The following is a 15,089-nucleotide window of genomic DNA, read 5'->3' as shown; positions in this document are numbered from 1 at the left end:
TGTCTCTGTGAAGCACAGGTATTATTTTTTTGATGTTCTAATTGTCCCGTCTTTGGCCAGAGAGCACCTTATGGACTGGTTCCTTTTGATATTCTCTGCCTTTGGCAGCATCCTTGCTTTCTAGTACCAACGAATGTCCAGGCTCGTCTTGCCTGAGCTGTGACACAGGAGGAGGAAGGGATGCAGCCTAGTGGGTCTTTAAAACTGTCAGCAACTTGAGGACAAACCTCAGGTCTCTTCTTTCTGGTGTTTCTTCTATGGAGCCTGCCTGGCGTAGGGCGAGGCACAGGGTACCAGATACGTGTAGCTTGCAGGAGGGTGGGGGCAGACCCAGGGGAGGCGGAGCTCTGGAAGCTTGGCAAGTCACTTCTGTGGGGCCCTCTTCCCCACACAGATTGGCAAGTACAAAGCTTGACTCATGGTACACCCTTGCCTCAGCCTCTAACCCCCTTGTTTCCCCTGCTCTTTATCTCTCCTCTTCTCGGCACTTTCCCAGGTCAGAATCATCCAGTCCTGGACATGGGACCGCATCGGCGACTGCAGTGGACATGGCTGGGCCGGGCTGAGCTGCGGTTTGGGGACCAGACCCTGCACGTGTCCACTGTGCAGATGTGGCTGCTGTTGCATTTCAATCAGACGGAGGTGCCTCAGCTCCTTAGCCTCTCTCTGTCTTCTCTTCTCCTGTCTGTCACTCTTCTCCTCCTTAACTCTGTTCCTTCTTCCATCCTTCCCCCACCCCTGGTTCTCTACTCCTGACTGGCTCTGTTTCTCCTCCCCAGGAGGTGTCTGTAGAGACCTTGCTGAAGAATTCTGACCTCACCCCAGAGCTACTGCTCCAGGCTCTTCTGCCCCTCACCGCTGAGAATGGCCCTTTGACCCTGAATGAGGGTCAGGACTTTCCACACAGGGGTAGGTCACTGGAGGTTGGCCTGTGCCTCTGCTCCCGTAGGGTGGGGCTTTCATGGCGGTCGTGTGGTAGGGACTGAGAATGGGGCTGCCCCCCCTCACCTCTCCCTTCCCCTCCTCGGGTGCTGACTGGGAATGAGTTCCAGGTGTGCTGCGGCTTCGGGCGCCTGAGCCCCAGCGCTGTGGGGAAGCCCTGTGGCTGATACCTCCCCAGACATACCTGAATGTAGAGAAGGATGAGGGCCGAACTCTGGAACAGAAGAGGAACCTCTTGAGCTGTCTTATTGTCCGTATTCTCAAAGCCCATGGGGAAAAGGGCCTCCATATTGATCAGCTGGTTTGTCTGGTAGGTGGGGGGACTGTGAAGTTAGGGGAGGGAGGGAGTCACATGCAGGGTTGGGGCTTGGAGCCAGGGATCATCACAAGGGAAGGCAAACTCGGTCAGTATGAGACCTTGTAGGGTGACATTTCCATCCGGGCTTTCTGTTCCTGACAGGGCAGTTTGGTAGACAGCAGGTAGAAACAAGACCCAAGAGTCTGCCATGCTCTAGGCCCTATTCTAAGAGTTTGCACGATTAGGTCATTTAATCTGCACAGCAGTTTAATGGGGGTGGTGATGGTGGCGGTGTTACTATTATTCTTTACTCTTATTCTCGTTTGACGGGTAAGAGAGATGGGGCATGAGAGTTAGTAACGTATCCATAGTCACACAGCTAGTAAGTGAAAGCGCAGAGCACTGAACCCAGGCAGGTGGCGTCCCTGGGTAAACGTGGCCTGCCTGTTCCCTCTCTTCCCATCCAGGTGCTGGAGGCCTGGCAGAAGGGGCCAAATCCCCCTGCGAGCCTGGGCCGCTCTGTTGTAGGGGGCGTGGCGTGTACCAGTACAGACGTCCTTTCTTGCATTCTGCACCTCGTGGGCCAGGGCTACGTGGAACGGCGTGATGACCGGCCCCAGGTCCTGCTGTGCGCCACCCCAGAGCCTACGGGGCCTTGCCGGGGTCAGGCAGAGGTCCCCTTCTGCAGCAGCCGGACCACCAAGACCTCCAAGCCTAGGTAGCTGTCCCCAGCCCCATTCCCCCTCCTGCAAGGGCTCCAAGCCAGCAGGGAGGTCTCAGCTCCCAGGGACCGATGGCACTGCAGTGACACAGGAGTTTTAGTGCCAATGCCAGGCTCTTTTGTGGAAAAGCACTTCATTTCTGTCTTTGTATAACCCTTTTTCCCTGCCTCTGTCATTTCTCCTGCTTTGCAAGTCCTCATTCTGCCTGCCAGCACTGTCACCCCCTTCTTTGCCTTCCTAATCAGGGGCCCTGCTGTCCCCATTCTCCTAGAGTCAGCCCTTGGGCAAGGGACCCAGACACATAAGCTCCTGTCATACTGAGCAAAAATACGATATACAACTGTGCATTGAGTGCTCATGACGCACTCTGCTCAATGTAACCTACAAAGTCTAGTTTTCAAGAAGCCTGTTCTACAGAGGAATTTGCCATAGGATACCCCTAATTAGTGGACACCCCTAAACCTTGTCACGTCACCTCCAGCTCACTGGAAGTCGTTATGGCACAACTTTTATGCCTGCTGCCTGCACTGTGTGTGAAGTGAGTTCTTTCAAGGAATCTTTCTCACTTGCATGCACGTCACCTGGGCATCTGAGTAAAATGCAGGTCCTGACTCAGTAGAGCTCCCCTGCCAGTCACTAGTGCCGCCGAGCATACTTTGAGTGGTAAGGCTGCAGACTCCAGTTTCTCACCAGACCTGTTGCTGGTGTTTTAGGTGGGGCTTATGGTGGGATTATCCCATCCACTGTGGGTCAGTTAGCATCCTGGTGCCTGCCCACCAGATTCCTGGAGTGTTAGAAATCAACATGACAGCCAGCCCTGCTCGGCACTTGCTTCTGTGGAAAGCAGCTCTGACAGTTGGCTTGGGCGGCTACCCTTAGGCTGGTTAGGCAGGTGCAAGCAGGCGTGCACAAGTGGGGGGCTGGGGGCCGTGGTGGGGTTCATTTAGTAGATGAGCAGAGCAGGGATATTGATCGCTGAATCTCCTCTTTCCTCAAGCCCAGAAGCTGTGGCTGCCCTGGCATCCCTGCAGCTGCCTGCTGGCCGCACCATGAGCCCCCAGGAAGTAGAAGGCTTGATGGAGCAGACTGTGCGGCAGGTGCAAGAGACACTAAACCTAGAGCCAGATGTGGCTCAGCACCTTTTGGCTCATTGCCACTGGGGTGCCGAGCAGCTGCTGCAGAGCTACAGTGATAACCCTGAGCCACTGATGCTGGCGGCTGGGCTGTGTGTGCCCCAGGCGCAGGCAGCCCCCGCACGCCCCGACCATTGCCCTGTGTGTGTCAGCCCCCTGGAGCCCGACGATGACTTGCCCTGTCTCTGCTGCATGCACTACTGCTGTAAGGTGAGGCCCTGCCTGCCCTTCCCCTGCCCCTGGCTCTCCAGCCTGACCCAATTCCTCGTGAACACTGGGCTTCGAGCCCAGCACTGCCATTTCCTAACCTGGGCAGGGTCGGACAGGGCCCTTCGTTCCTCTGAAACTGGTTTTGTCATCTGAAAGTGGCACTACCCTGCCAGCCATAACACTCTGAAGAGTCGTGGTTGTTGGGATTCACTGAGATCTATCAGTGGCTCTAAAACTTTGCTGGTGTCAAAATTTTAATAGGTGAATATGCTGATAATACGCTAAAGTATGCCAGTGGCATATTGTAATCACTGGGCGCTTTTAACAAATCCTCATGCTCACACTGTTAAATCGGAATCTCAGGAGGTGAAACCCAGGCATGGAGTTTTAAAAACTCAGGGGACTCCAGTGTTCAGCCAGGTTTGAGGACAATAAATAGATAGATAGATAGATAGATAGATAGATAGATAGATAGGTGGGTAGGTAGGTAGGTTGGTTGGTAGCACACACGTATATGTAAAATATACATCCAGGCACTTCATAAATGAGAAGTGTTATTACATTGGTGATGACTATAAGTTTATGTTTCCTTTATCATCATTCAAGTCCCTTTACCTCAGAACATCATTACTTAGCATATATTCTCATTTAACAGGAAAATGAAAAGAAATGATGTAAACCAGAGAGTAGCACAGAAATCAAGGGAATTATGGGAAGCTAGGCCTTGCTATTGTATAGCTGAGCCCAGCAGGCTGTGGATGGGGCAGCGACTTGTCTGCAGTGGCGGGGGAGAGGGGCCGAGGCGCAGGGGACCAGAGCACTGAGTGTCCCATGTTCCCTGCCTCACAGCTCTTAGAACTGACGCCAAGCCCAAACACATCAACTTAGCAGGATGAGCGCGCTTGTTGCCAGGAATCTAGCTGCCTCTCCCAACAGCGTCTCCCTGGTGGTGGGTGATCTGGGACGTGCACTGGCATGTATGTGTACGTGCACTTTTTCTCCTTCCCTTTTGCTCCGCTTCAAGTTACTCTTCTCACATGGTTGCCTGTGCTCCCTTTTCCCTGGTTCTTAATGATTTCCTTCTCACTTTCACTTTTTCATTCAACTAATACTTGTCACGAACTCACTGTGTGCACAGCACCGGGTGCTGTATGAGGAGGTGGAGAAATCCAAGCAAGAAATGACCCAAGAGCTAATAATATCAGCAGCTAATATTTGTGGGGGACGCATTCTGGGCCGTTCTGCTGCTATATATGCATTTTCTTGCTTAATTCCCATGAGAGTTGCATGAGGTAGGTATTTTTACTGTACCCATTTTGCTGGCGACAGACGGAGGGGCCTGGAGGAGAGGTCACCTGCCCAAGGTCAGGATTTGGACTTTGGTAGTCTTGCTTCAGGGCCCTCCCTCATGCTCTTATGACAAGTGAGGGGAAGGAAATACAATCATACAGTCACGTCATGGGAAGTGACTGAGGTGAGGAGTCTGGGGGAGAGTACCTGTCAGGGACTTTAGATTGGGGAGGCCAGGGAAGGCCATCCTTGAAGAGGTGACTGTCTAAGGGAAGAATGTAGCAGACAGAGGGGACAACAATTGCAAAGAAGCTGAGCCTGGTGGCTAAAGCACAGTGACGTGGTGGGACCATGGAAGGAAAGATTTGGGAGGGAGATGGGCCCAGTTGGGTTGGGATTGGCAGACAGTGTGCTTGACTTTATGGAAAGCCACAGTGGGGTTAAGCAGGGGAGTAATGGAATCTGATTTACATTTTTGCAAAGATCACTGCATGTCAAAGAAAGACTGGGGCAGATCAAGTGTAGAAGCAAGGACACCCATTGGGACACTGTTGTACAAAGAGGCAGGAAGTGGTGGGTGTCTGGCCCAGCGTTAGCAGTGAAGAGAGAAGGGGACGGACTGGGGCACATCAGGAGGCAGAACTGACAGGGCTTGGTGGAGCCGATGTGGGGGCTTAGGGTAGAGGAATCAAGGGTGCTTCCTGAGTTTTTGACCTGAGCATCTGGGTGGATGAGATGTGTCATGAGATCTACTGAATTGAGCAAGATGCGGGGGCTGGGTGTGGAGGGCAGGCTTTTGAGGAGAAATTCAGTCTATTCTGATCATGTGAAGTTTGGGCTTCTTGTTGGACACCTGTGTGGGATTGGACAGGGGAATTTTTTTTTTTTTAATGCTTTATTTCTAGGAGAGAGAGAGAGAGAGACAGCGTGAGCAGGGGAGGGTCAGAGAGAGAGGGAGTCACAGACTGAAACAGGCTCCAGGCTCTGAGCTGGCAGTCAGCACAGAGCCCGACGCGGGGCCCGAACCCGCGAACCGCGAGATCGTGACCTAAGCGAAAGTCAGACACTTAACCGACTAAGCCACCCAGGCGCCCGTGGACAGGGGAATTTTGAATTAAGTAGAGAGGCTGGCCGGCATCCGGCAGAGGGAGAGAGAAGCAGGCCCAGAGTGCTGAGCTGTACAGATCCCGCCGTACAGCTGGAGCGACAGGGAGACAGAAAATCAGGACAATTGGAGATGTCCCAGCCAAGGAGGAACCTCTGTATGTATAAGTCACAGCTGAGTGGCCCAGTGAAATGCAAGAGAACTCAGAGAAGGGAAGGCCTGGGTTTGGAGCTGTTGTGTGAGCCTTGAGTGACAGGTGGGGTTGGGAGGCATGGGAGGGGAGTGCAGGCTGGACGGAGACTGCATTCCTGGTGGGCTGGGCAGGGGGGACAACAGAAGCTAGAGCAAACTGACAGCAGAGGGGCTCTGTAGGGGAGTGGGATGGGCTCCAAACCCAGCTGCCAGCCTTTGTTGCATGTCGCCATTAGGGGCCTTGTTGCGCACGTGTACCTGCAAATGTGCAGCCTGAATTTGGAGCATTTTTCTGCTTTCTCTCAAAAAATGCAGGAAATCTGCATTCAACTTCCTAACTTATCTGGGTTTGTTTCACTATAACAAGGGTTTGGTTTTATTTAGTAATCTTTCTTTGAGTAAAACTAGTCCAGTAAGGTGCTTTCCGTTTATGCTAGAGCTTTGGTACCCCCGATACACGGATGCACACACACTCCCGGGGGCTGGATGCATCATCTCCGAAAGCCCTGCAGTCGGCTGTGTGACGGAAGGGAGTCATTAATGGGAATACTTTAGGATGCTCAGGCTGCTGATCACGCATAAACCAAGTGGATTGCATGGGGGAGGGATCTGGATAAGACCATCTATGGGGACAGGCCCCTGCAGTAGTTTAGGGGTGAGGGGATAAGGGCCTGGTTTAGGGTGGCGCAGTGACGTGGGAGCTAGCAGAGAATCCAAGGGATGTGAGGGTTCCGACACCGGTGACCAGGACTGGGGGTGGTGCAGTGGGTGAGGCTGTTTTGTGGAGGAAAGGCCGAGTCTGGGGAGATGGAGATGGGAGCACTGAGGAGCTAGGGGAGCAGATGGAGTTGGGAGGAGAGGCTACAGCAGCATTTGCAGTGTCCAAGGGCGGCCACCCAGGGGGGACTAGGCCCTCTACCATCCCAGGCCTCCTCCTTCTCTGGCCTTCTTGCTCTCTCCAGATCTTTCTCAGAACTTGAATCATCTCCTTTGTCTTGATTCTCTTATCCATTCCCTCCATGTGTCCATCCCAACAATAATGAAAATGAGGCCACTACCCTGGCCTGCATGTCCTCAAAGGCAACTGTGATCTGGGCCAATCCCAGGAAAACGCATAGAAGCCAGAAAGATTAGGGTCAGCCTTGAGGTTGCTCCAGAAGCAGGCTTGTCTCTGGCCTTCCATAGTCAGGAGGGGGTACTAGGTTCATTATCAGGCCAGGACACTGTCCTCCTGTGCTGGTCCCCTACTGTCCCTAAGCAGCCTCTCCCTTTCCCTCCAGTCTTGCTGGAATGAGTATCTGACAACTCGGATTGAGCAGAACCTTGTACTGAACTGCACCTGCCCCATTGCCGACTGCCCTGCACAGCCCACCGGAGCCTTCATTCGGGCCATCGTCTCCTCCCCGGACATCATCTCCAAGGTAGTCCCTCCTCCACAGAGGCTGCAGTGTGCAGCCAGAGGTGCAGGCCCCAGGAGTGGGCCCACATGCAGGGTGTGTGTTTGGGGGGGGGGTCTGGAGGTGTGGCATCCTAGAGAGCCATGCCCTTACCTAGTGGCACCTGTGTCCCCACAGTACGAGAAGGCCCTCCTGCGTGGCTATGTGGAGAGCTGCTCCAACCTGACGTGGTGCACCAACCCCCAGGGCTGTGACCGCATCCTGTGCCGCCAGGGCCTGGGCTGTGGGACCACCTGCTCTAAGTGTGGCTGGGCCTCCTGCTTCAACTGTAGCTTCCCCGAGGTGGGTGCCTGCCCAGCCCTGCCCCTGAGCAAGGCCTATAGCTCTCCCCTGCCAGCACCCCTCTCTGCCACACACACGCACACACACACACACAGGGTCTGTGCCTCGTCCTCACACTCCGCTACCTGGTTGAGCTCTGTCCCTCCTCCTGTAGTCCTCTACTTGTGCCCTCCCTCCCTCACCCTCTCGCAGTGCCACCCTTGGTCAGAGCTCAGCCGTGTCCTCCCCTCCTGCCCTAGGCACACTATCCTGCCAGCTGTGGCCACATGTCCCAGTGGGTCGACGATGGCGGCTACTATGATGGCATGAGCGTGGAGGCTCAGAGCAAGCACCTGGCCAAGCTCATCTCCAAGCGCTGTCCCAGCTGCCAGGCTCCCATTGAGAAGAACGAGGGGTGTCTGCAGTAAGAGGGGGTACTGTGGGCATTGGCGGGGTCAGAGGGCATGGGAGGAGGTGGGAGCCTGGTGGCAGGGAGGGGCCATGGGGCTGACCTGAGAGCTGAGCAAAGGAGGTCCCCTCCAGTGACTCCAGCATCTTTTTTTTTTTTTTTTTTTTTTTTTTTTAATTTATTTTGAGACAGCGCACACAGGAAAGGGGCAAAGAGCGAGAGAAAGAGAGAATCCCAAGCTGGGAGCGGGGGTCTGGTCAGTGCAGAGCCAGATGCATGAACCATGAGATCATGACCTGAGCTGAAATCAAGAGTTGGGCGCTTATCCGACTGAGCCCCCCAGGCACCCCCAGTGACTCCTGCATCTTAATGCTCCTTCCCCTGCTTTTGTTTTTTTAATTTTCTTTAATGTTTATTCATTTTTGAGAGAGTGTGCACGCGCAAGGAGGGGAGGGCAGAGGGGAACAGAGGCTCCAAAGCGGGCTCTGCACTGACAGCAGAGAACTGATGCTGAGGGATTGGAACTCACAAACCAAGAGATCATGACCTGGGCCCAAGTCAGAAGCCCAATGGACTGAGCCCCCAGGCACCCCTCCCCAGCTTTGAAGTCTGCCAGAAGCAAGGGTGTGTTCGCTAGGGATTGGTCAGGTTAAGGAGACTGAGCGCATGGGGGGGGGGGGGGCAGGGGCCTGTCCTGTGGGGCATCCAGGCCCTTAGTGTCCCTGGGGCGGCCCCAGCCAGCGGCCCTTTGACCAGCCAGCTTCCTCCATAGCATGACCTGTGCCAAATGCAACCATGGATTTTGCTGGCGCTGCCTCAAGTCGTGGAAGCCAAATCACAAAGACTACTACAACTGCTCTGCCATGGTAGGGCCGGGGCCGGGGGGAGGCCCGAGGGCCGTCAGGATGGGGTGCCGCTGCGGGGCCCTGGCCGTCCCCAGCAGCTGAGCGGCTGTCGGGAGAGGCTCCTCGGAAGACAGAAGCCACCCGAGCCTACAGGTGCTGGGGGTTCTGTGCTAGTACCTAGCGTGTTAACCCCATCCTGCCCAGCAGAGCACCCCAGAGCCCTCTCCACCTGCCCTTACCAGGTCAGCAAAGCAGCTCGCCAGGAGAAGCGGTTCCAGGACTATAACGAGAGGTGTACTTTCCATCACCAGGCCCGGGTGAGCAGGGAGGAAACGGCTGTGTCGGTGAGACGGTCAGAGGGCTGGGGTGGACGGCCAGGCAGGGGCCAGAGATCCGAGTCGGGTGGGCGCCGTCCCAACTGGCTGGGGGAAGGCTGCCCGCAGCAGCGCCGACCCGCCTTCCCCTGCACAGGAGTTCGCCGTGAGCCTGCGGAACCGCGTGTCTGCCATCCACGAGGTGCCCCCGCCCAAATCTTTCACCTTCCTCAGTGACGCCTGCCGGGGTCTGGAGCAGGCTCGCAAGGTGGTGGTGGTGTGGGCTGCGGGGGGGCTGGGGGCCGGGCTGCTTTCCTCTAGCCTGCCTGGACGGAGGGAGGGAGGCGGCAGGGAGCAAGGAAAGGGCTGACCCGGGCTCCCGCAGGTGCTGGCCTACGCGTGCGTGTACAGCTTCTACAGCCAGGACACAGAGCACATGGACGTGGTGGAGCAGCAGACCGAGAACCTGGAGCTGCACACCAACGCGCTGCAGATCCTCCTGGGTGAGGCCTGGCCCCCTGCTTGCTCACTGCCATCTCCCGCCCACCTCCCCGCTCTGAGCGGCCCGTCCAGGCAAACAGTGGGTGAAACCGCACCCCCCTCCCAGCTCCCCACTGCGCTCTGTCCTCTTCCTCCACCTACTTCTTCACAGCCCTACAGATGCACATCTATGGCCTTTTAAAATTCAGGTATGAAGGGAGGCGGTACATGCTACCAGGTGCCTAAGGGCTTCACGCAACCGGCTTGATTACCATCTGTCCCCTCCACTAGAGTGTAGCCCCCACCCCGAGAATGGGTGTCTAGGCTGTGCCTCGTAGGTGTTGGTAGAACTTGGTAGATGTTCAGTAGGTGTTTGAAGGAAGGAATGGAAGGAGCGAAAGAAGGGAGGGAGCCCCTGTGCCCTGCCCCCTCTGCAGAGGAGACGCTGCTGCGATGCCGAGACCTGGCCTCGTCCCTGCGCCTCCTGCGGGCGGACTGCCTCAGCACGGGCCTGGAGCTGCTGCGGAGGATCCAGGAGAGGCTGCTGGCTATCCTGCAGCATTCCACCCAGGTGGGCGGCGCAGCCCCTGCCCTGGGGGCATCCGAAAGGGAAGGCAGGGAGGGTGAAACGGATGTTTGGGCGCCTGCCCAGCTCCTAGGTCAGCCTGCTGGGTGCGGTTGGACCCTGCCTGCTCAGCCGCCTGGCGAGTGCTGTAGGAGTCAGCCCCCATCGAGGGTATTTGCCCAGATGCTTATCAGAATCACTTGGGGAGCTTTATCATACTTCCCAGATGTGGACTCAGTATCCCAGGAGTGGGGGCCAGGGGATTGGGATCCACTGACTCAGGGGTCTCTGAGGCTCTTCCCAGCTCTAATACACTGATGTTGCATCTAAACTGAGTCCTGCCCGCAGGGAGCTTACAGACGGGTAAGTAACTTGGGCAGACAAGACACGAACATGCACTGCTAGCTCCTGAGGCATAGGGGCAGTGTGCCTCACCGTCACCGTCGCAGCCTGTGTCCCTGGAGACTGCCTGAGTTACATTTCACAAAGGCATTGGTTTGTGGAGTCCTGGGGTGAGGGAGGGAGAGGGGGTGGGAGCATTCCTGCCCGGAGCCTGGCACCTAGAGTAGAGGGAGTGGGCCCTCAGAGAATGTTCCTTGAAGGAATGGTGGGCAGAGGCCCAATGTCCTCTACTCTCCCACTTGCCACATCTCTCTGTCTCCTTGCCAGGACTTCCGGGTGGGTCTGCAGAGCCCGTCATCAGAGACTCGAGAGGCGAAAGGATCCAACGTGCCTGGCAGTCAGTGAGTAGGGTGGGCGGAGCCATGGCAGGGGAGCAGGGGAAGCCAGGCTTCGTGTGGGGCTGAGTGTGGCTCTCTCCCTCGCTAGGCCCCAGAGCTCCTCGGGGCTGGGGGTGGATGAGGAGGAGGAGGAAGAGGAAGATGATGAGGATGATATGCCCGAGTGGCAGCAGGACGAGTTTGATGAGGAGCTGGACAATGATAGCTTCTCCTATGATGAGGAGTCTGAGAACCTGGACCGAGACACTTTCTTCTTCGGTGACGAGGATGATGATGATGCCTACGACTGAGGGCCAGGACGCAGGAACACCTGGAGCCACCTCTCAGTCACGGGGGCCGAGGGGGTGAAGTCACCCCTTCCCGCCATTGTTGAGGGAAGCGATTCCCAGTGTCTGCAGTACCTTCTGTTTACTGAATAAACTTTTTCACATACTTCTCTGGAAGTAGGCTAACACAGCTGCATCCCCAAAGGCTAGTGTCAGCTCCCTGCTCCCTCTACACACCCCCCTCCTCATCGTTCACTTTTTTTTTTTGGACCTCCAGACTCCTGTGTTCTCAGAGAAGGTCCAAAGCAGACCCACTGGACCTAAACTGACAAAGGGAGATGGAGGTCCACATGGTCCAGGGCCGGGTGAAGGCCTGCCCGCTTGCCCCAGACCCAGCCTGGCATCAGAGACAGAGAAACAGCCATCTGCTCTGCCTCCCCCCCCCCCACCCCCCGCCCAGCCTTCCCATACTCTTCAGTGTTCCAGGCAGGAGCCTGAAGGCATTAGCTAGTACCCTCTCTTGGGGATTGACAGAAAATTTAATGTTCTCTACATTTTGAAGTGAAATGGAGCAGGAAAAAGGTATTACTGAGGACTGACCCCGCCCCACCACTCACACAGACATAAAGTTAGAAGTTTAAACATACCTTTTAATTTGGAACTGGGGCTAGGAGGCAGGAAGGGCATGAGGGCAGAGTCTGGGATTAGAAGAACGTAACAACGCAGGGCTGAGTCAAGCGGCTGGGTCAGGGCTGACAGCTGCCTGCTAGAGGAGGGTCAGCCTCAAAGTATCCATCCAGTATGGCCTCCACCTGTCCCTCTTCATAGTCTAACACCTGGAACCTCGAGCCGTCTGCCGCTCCCCGGATCATGGCTGAAAGCACTGGGAAGGGTGGAGGAAGGTAAAGGTGGCTCCCATCCATACTCCCCCCTCTCCGCTCCCCTCCCTGTCCCATTTTGTGGCTAGTCACTGTACCCAGAGCCCCTCAGGGAAGGACCTGAGGGCTGGGTTCGCAGAAAGCTGGGGTGAGAGGAGGGGCCATCTGAGGCTTGAAGTGCTCACCTCGGCCAGACTGTGGACGGAACAGGCACAGGATTCGCTTATTGAGGGCCATGGCCCGGCCCAGCTCGTAGCCTACCCCCAACGACGGCTGGGTCACTTCTGCCACCACCACTGGGAAGAAAGAAGAGACTAAGCCTCGATACCTGGGGCTTGTAAGGGAGAAATGACAACAGTCTGGGTGTGGTGAGAAGGGAACTCTGGGGAGTGTCCCTTCTAGGTGTGGATGGATGGCAGGCATGTCCAGGGGATCTAACAGCCCAGAGGAGTTTGCGGGTAGGAGGGGGACTGCTCACCATCTGCCTGCTGCAGCCAGGCCAGGTCCCGGTCGTGGATGAGACTGTCACCTCCAGCAGCCTCTTCCCCTGTGGATGACGAGAAGCTGGTCAAGGCCAAGCGCCTGCCTGGTCCTCAGGACTCAGTACCTTTCCTCTGCCCTTGCCACCCCCATATTCACTCTGCCACATGCTAGGTGACTAAGAACCCACCCAACACTAAGGTTCCATGAAAAGGAATGGAATAGCCATAAAATAGCTTCAATCCCATGCAAGGAGGGATGTGTGATTAGGGCCAGATGAGTGAGTGACACAGGTGAGATTAAGGGAAGGACTATCCCTCAGTGTGGGACAGGGATCGGAGCTGGAGAGGAGGCATAGCCTTCTCGGGCACAGGGTGGAAATGGGCAGTAGCAGGACACTGCCTGTGCAAAGAAAGGATGAACAACTAGGGAGCCTGGGTGGCTCTCGAGCTTTGGTGGGTGCCAGAATCCTCTGAGAGCGCGATAGGAGGTCAGGCTGCTTCAGGAGCTCTCCAGATGACTGAACCGCACCAAACTTTGAGCACCAGTGCTGTAACACAACCCATGGCCAGTAGGAGGTGGTGGAAAGGAAAGTAGGAGAGGGCTCTGATGTGACCAGGACCTCATTTCCAGCTTCCTTAAATGTTACCTCCGGAATCAGAGCAGAATCATGGGAGAGCTTGTTAAAAATGCATCCTAAGCCTTCATCCCAGGCTGTGCTATGTGACTCTGCACTTAAAACAAGTTCCTTCAGACTTCATTTGAGCACACGGAAGTTCCGGAACCAGTAGGTGGGCGTGGACGCGACAAGCGGCGAAACCAACGAACCTTAAGCTTCAGGGTCCCGCACTTGCACAAGCCCTTCCCAACGCCCTAGCAAGTTTGTGTGGTTTCGCCTTTTTAAAAGAGGTCTCCCAGAATTGCATTAGATCCCACAAAGGCTGGATCCGCTCCTCGGTCGGGAGAGTGGAAAACAAAGGTTTTTCTGAGCAGAAAGTGCAAGACTTTTGACGCGATTTTCAAACCAGAAAACTCGCCGAAATTCCAGACCAAACCTGATCAAAGCAATGTTTTAGAAAGATCCAGCAGCCAGGAAGTCACAGCCTGATGAGAGTGCGTGAGAGAGAAGGTGGTGGCAGAAACGGGTCCGTCGGGCCCAAGAAAGGGCGGGTCCCTTGACCGCAAAGGAGGAAAGCAGGGGGATAAGCTGCTCTTAGGTAGGGGAGCAGATGCCAGCGGGTAAGCTGGGAAATGAAACAGCCCCATGCACTCCCATTCTGCTCCTCTCTGCTCAGTCTCTAGAAAGAGGTGAAGAAAGCTCTCTAGGAAAGAAACAAGGTCAAGATAACAAATGAATGCGGAGACTGGGCTCCCATCCGCAAGTTCACTGGGACCCCACGCGGTCCGAACCTCGGCTTCCCTTTCCCGCTGGGCAGAAGGGCGGGTTCCAGGAGGTGGGGGCGCGCGGCCCGTGGCCCGATGGCCGCCGCCGAGCGGAGTGCAATCTCCGTAGCGAGGCGGCACCGGCCCGCTCCCCCGCCGCCCGCGCCCCGCCGCCCCGCGCCCCACCGCCCCGTCTCACCGCGCGCGCTCAGCTCCGGAGCCGCCACGTGCTCCGTGAGCACAGTCCCGAAGCGCCGCAGCCGCGACACGATCCGACCGTACAGCGCCGAGTCGTCGCGTCCGCCGCGGATGCTCCCGCAGAAGTACAGGGCCCGGCTCCCCGACTGGCTCGGCTGGCCCGGCTCCCCGCGTTCCCGCGCTCCGGCCTCCGCTGCCGCCATCCCCGCCGCCGCCGCCGCCGCCTCTCCCTTTTCCGCGCCAGGGGGCGCCCGCTCGCAGCCACGTAACCCGGCCGGCCCTCCCTGGCTCGCGGGAGGCCCCTCCAGCGACTGGCGGCGAGCTGGGAGCGCGGCATTAGCATCCAGACGCTGACGACAGCACGGGGGGAAGTGGGAAAACCCACCGCCTCCCCAACTTCGTCACTGCAGCTTGCTCCCCTCCTGCCCCGCCCCCCCCCCCCCCCCCCCCCCCCCCCCCCCCGTAGTCCTGTTGGCCATGGCCTTACCCATTTCGGACGCAAGTGCATCATCCTCTGGTGGTTCTTACCTCTCTAACCCCATCGCCTACTACTCTCGCTCGCTTTTCTGCAGCCACGCTGGCTTTCCTGGCTGTTCTCCAAGCATGCTGGCCACGCCCTTGCCTCAGAGCCTTTGCATTTGCTGTTCCCTGGAGCTCTTCTCCCAGGTAGCTCCCAGGAGGGCTCCCTCAGCTCTTCCAAGCCTGTTCACGGGTCACCTTCCCTGACCACCCCTATTCAACATGGCAGGCTCCTATTTCCAGAACTCCCCACCACCCTTCCCTGCCTTCCCTTTTCTCCTCAAACTCACGAACTGTGTCATCATGATCTGAGCCGAAATCGAATTGGATGCTTAATGACTGAGCGACCCAGGCGCCCTTGTACATCTTTCTGAACCAGTACAGTAGAATGTAAGTCCCCAG

The 15,089-nt window shown here is 56.5% G+C and overlaps 2 protein-coding genes across 3 annotated transcripts in view; one reads left to right on the top strand and one right to left on the bottom strand.

The window, feature by feature from the left end:
• Window positions 1-11,406, top strand: part of CUL9 (cullin 9) — a 36,961-nt gene extending 25,555 nt beyond the window's left edge. For both annotated transcript variants that reach the window (XM_039231133.1, XM_039231132.1), the window contains exons 26-40: window positions 497-642; window positions 780-909; window positions 1,053-1,252; window positions 1,708-1,958; window positions 2,960-3,305; window positions 7,173-7,313; window positions 7,467-7,631; window positions 7,871-8,034; window positions 8,792-8,885; window positions 9,107-9,181; window positions 9,336-9,446; window positions 9,564-9,681; window positions 10,096-10,229; window positions 10,893-10,966; window positions 11,052-11,406. In XM_039231133.1, the coding sequence (XP_039087064.1) occupies window positions 497-642; window positions 780-909; window positions 1,053-1,252; window positions 1,708-1,958; window positions 2,960-3,305; window positions 7,173-7,313; window positions 7,467-7,631; window positions 7,871-8,034; window positions 8,792-8,885; window positions 9,107-9,181; window positions 9,336-9,446; window positions 9,564-9,681; window positions 10,096-10,229; window positions 10,893-10,966; window positions 11,052-11,253 (2,351 nt within the window). In that variant the 3' untranslated portion in view covers window positions 11,254-11,406. The remainder of the gene's footprint in view (window positions 1-496; window positions 643-779; window positions 910-1,052; window positions 1,253-1,707; window positions 1,959-2,959; window positions 3,306-7,172; window positions 7,314-7,466; window positions 7,632-7,870; window positions 8,035-8,791; window positions 8,886-9,106; window positions 9,182-9,335; window positions 9,447-9,563; window positions 9,682-10,095; window positions 10,230-10,892; window positions 10,967-11,051) is intronic.
• Window positions 11,407-11,858: 452 nt separating this feature from the next.
• Window positions 11,859-14,382, bottom strand: DNPH1 (2'-deoxynucleoside 5'-phosphate N-hydrolase 1). The gene is made up of 4 exons (XM_039231235.1): window positions 14,170-14,382; window positions 12,586-12,654; window positions 12,293-12,403; window positions 11,859-12,112 (listed from the first exon to the last, which is right to left on the bottom strand). Exons 1-4 carry the CDS (start codon window positions 14,369-14,371, stop codon window positions 11,976-11,978), a joined length of 519 nt encoding a protein of 172 aa, XP_039087166.1. The 5' UTR covers window positions 14,372-14,382; the 3' UTR covers window positions 11,859-11,975.
• Between the last annotated feature and the right edge of the window lie 707 nt (window positions 14,383-15,089).

Source organism: Hyaena hyaena, unplaced genomic scaffold (genome assembly GCF_003009895.1).
Source record: "Hyaena hyaena isolate Hyena2069 unplaced genomic scaffold, ASM300989v1 scaffold_55, whole genome shotgun sequence".
Taxonomy (NCBI): domain Eukaryota; kingdom Metazoa; phylum Chordata; class Mammalia; order Carnivora; family Hyaenidae; genus Hyaena; species Hyaena hyaena.
Note: the sequence above shows the minus strand (reverse complement) of the source record. Positions and strands in the feature narration are given on the sequence as shown.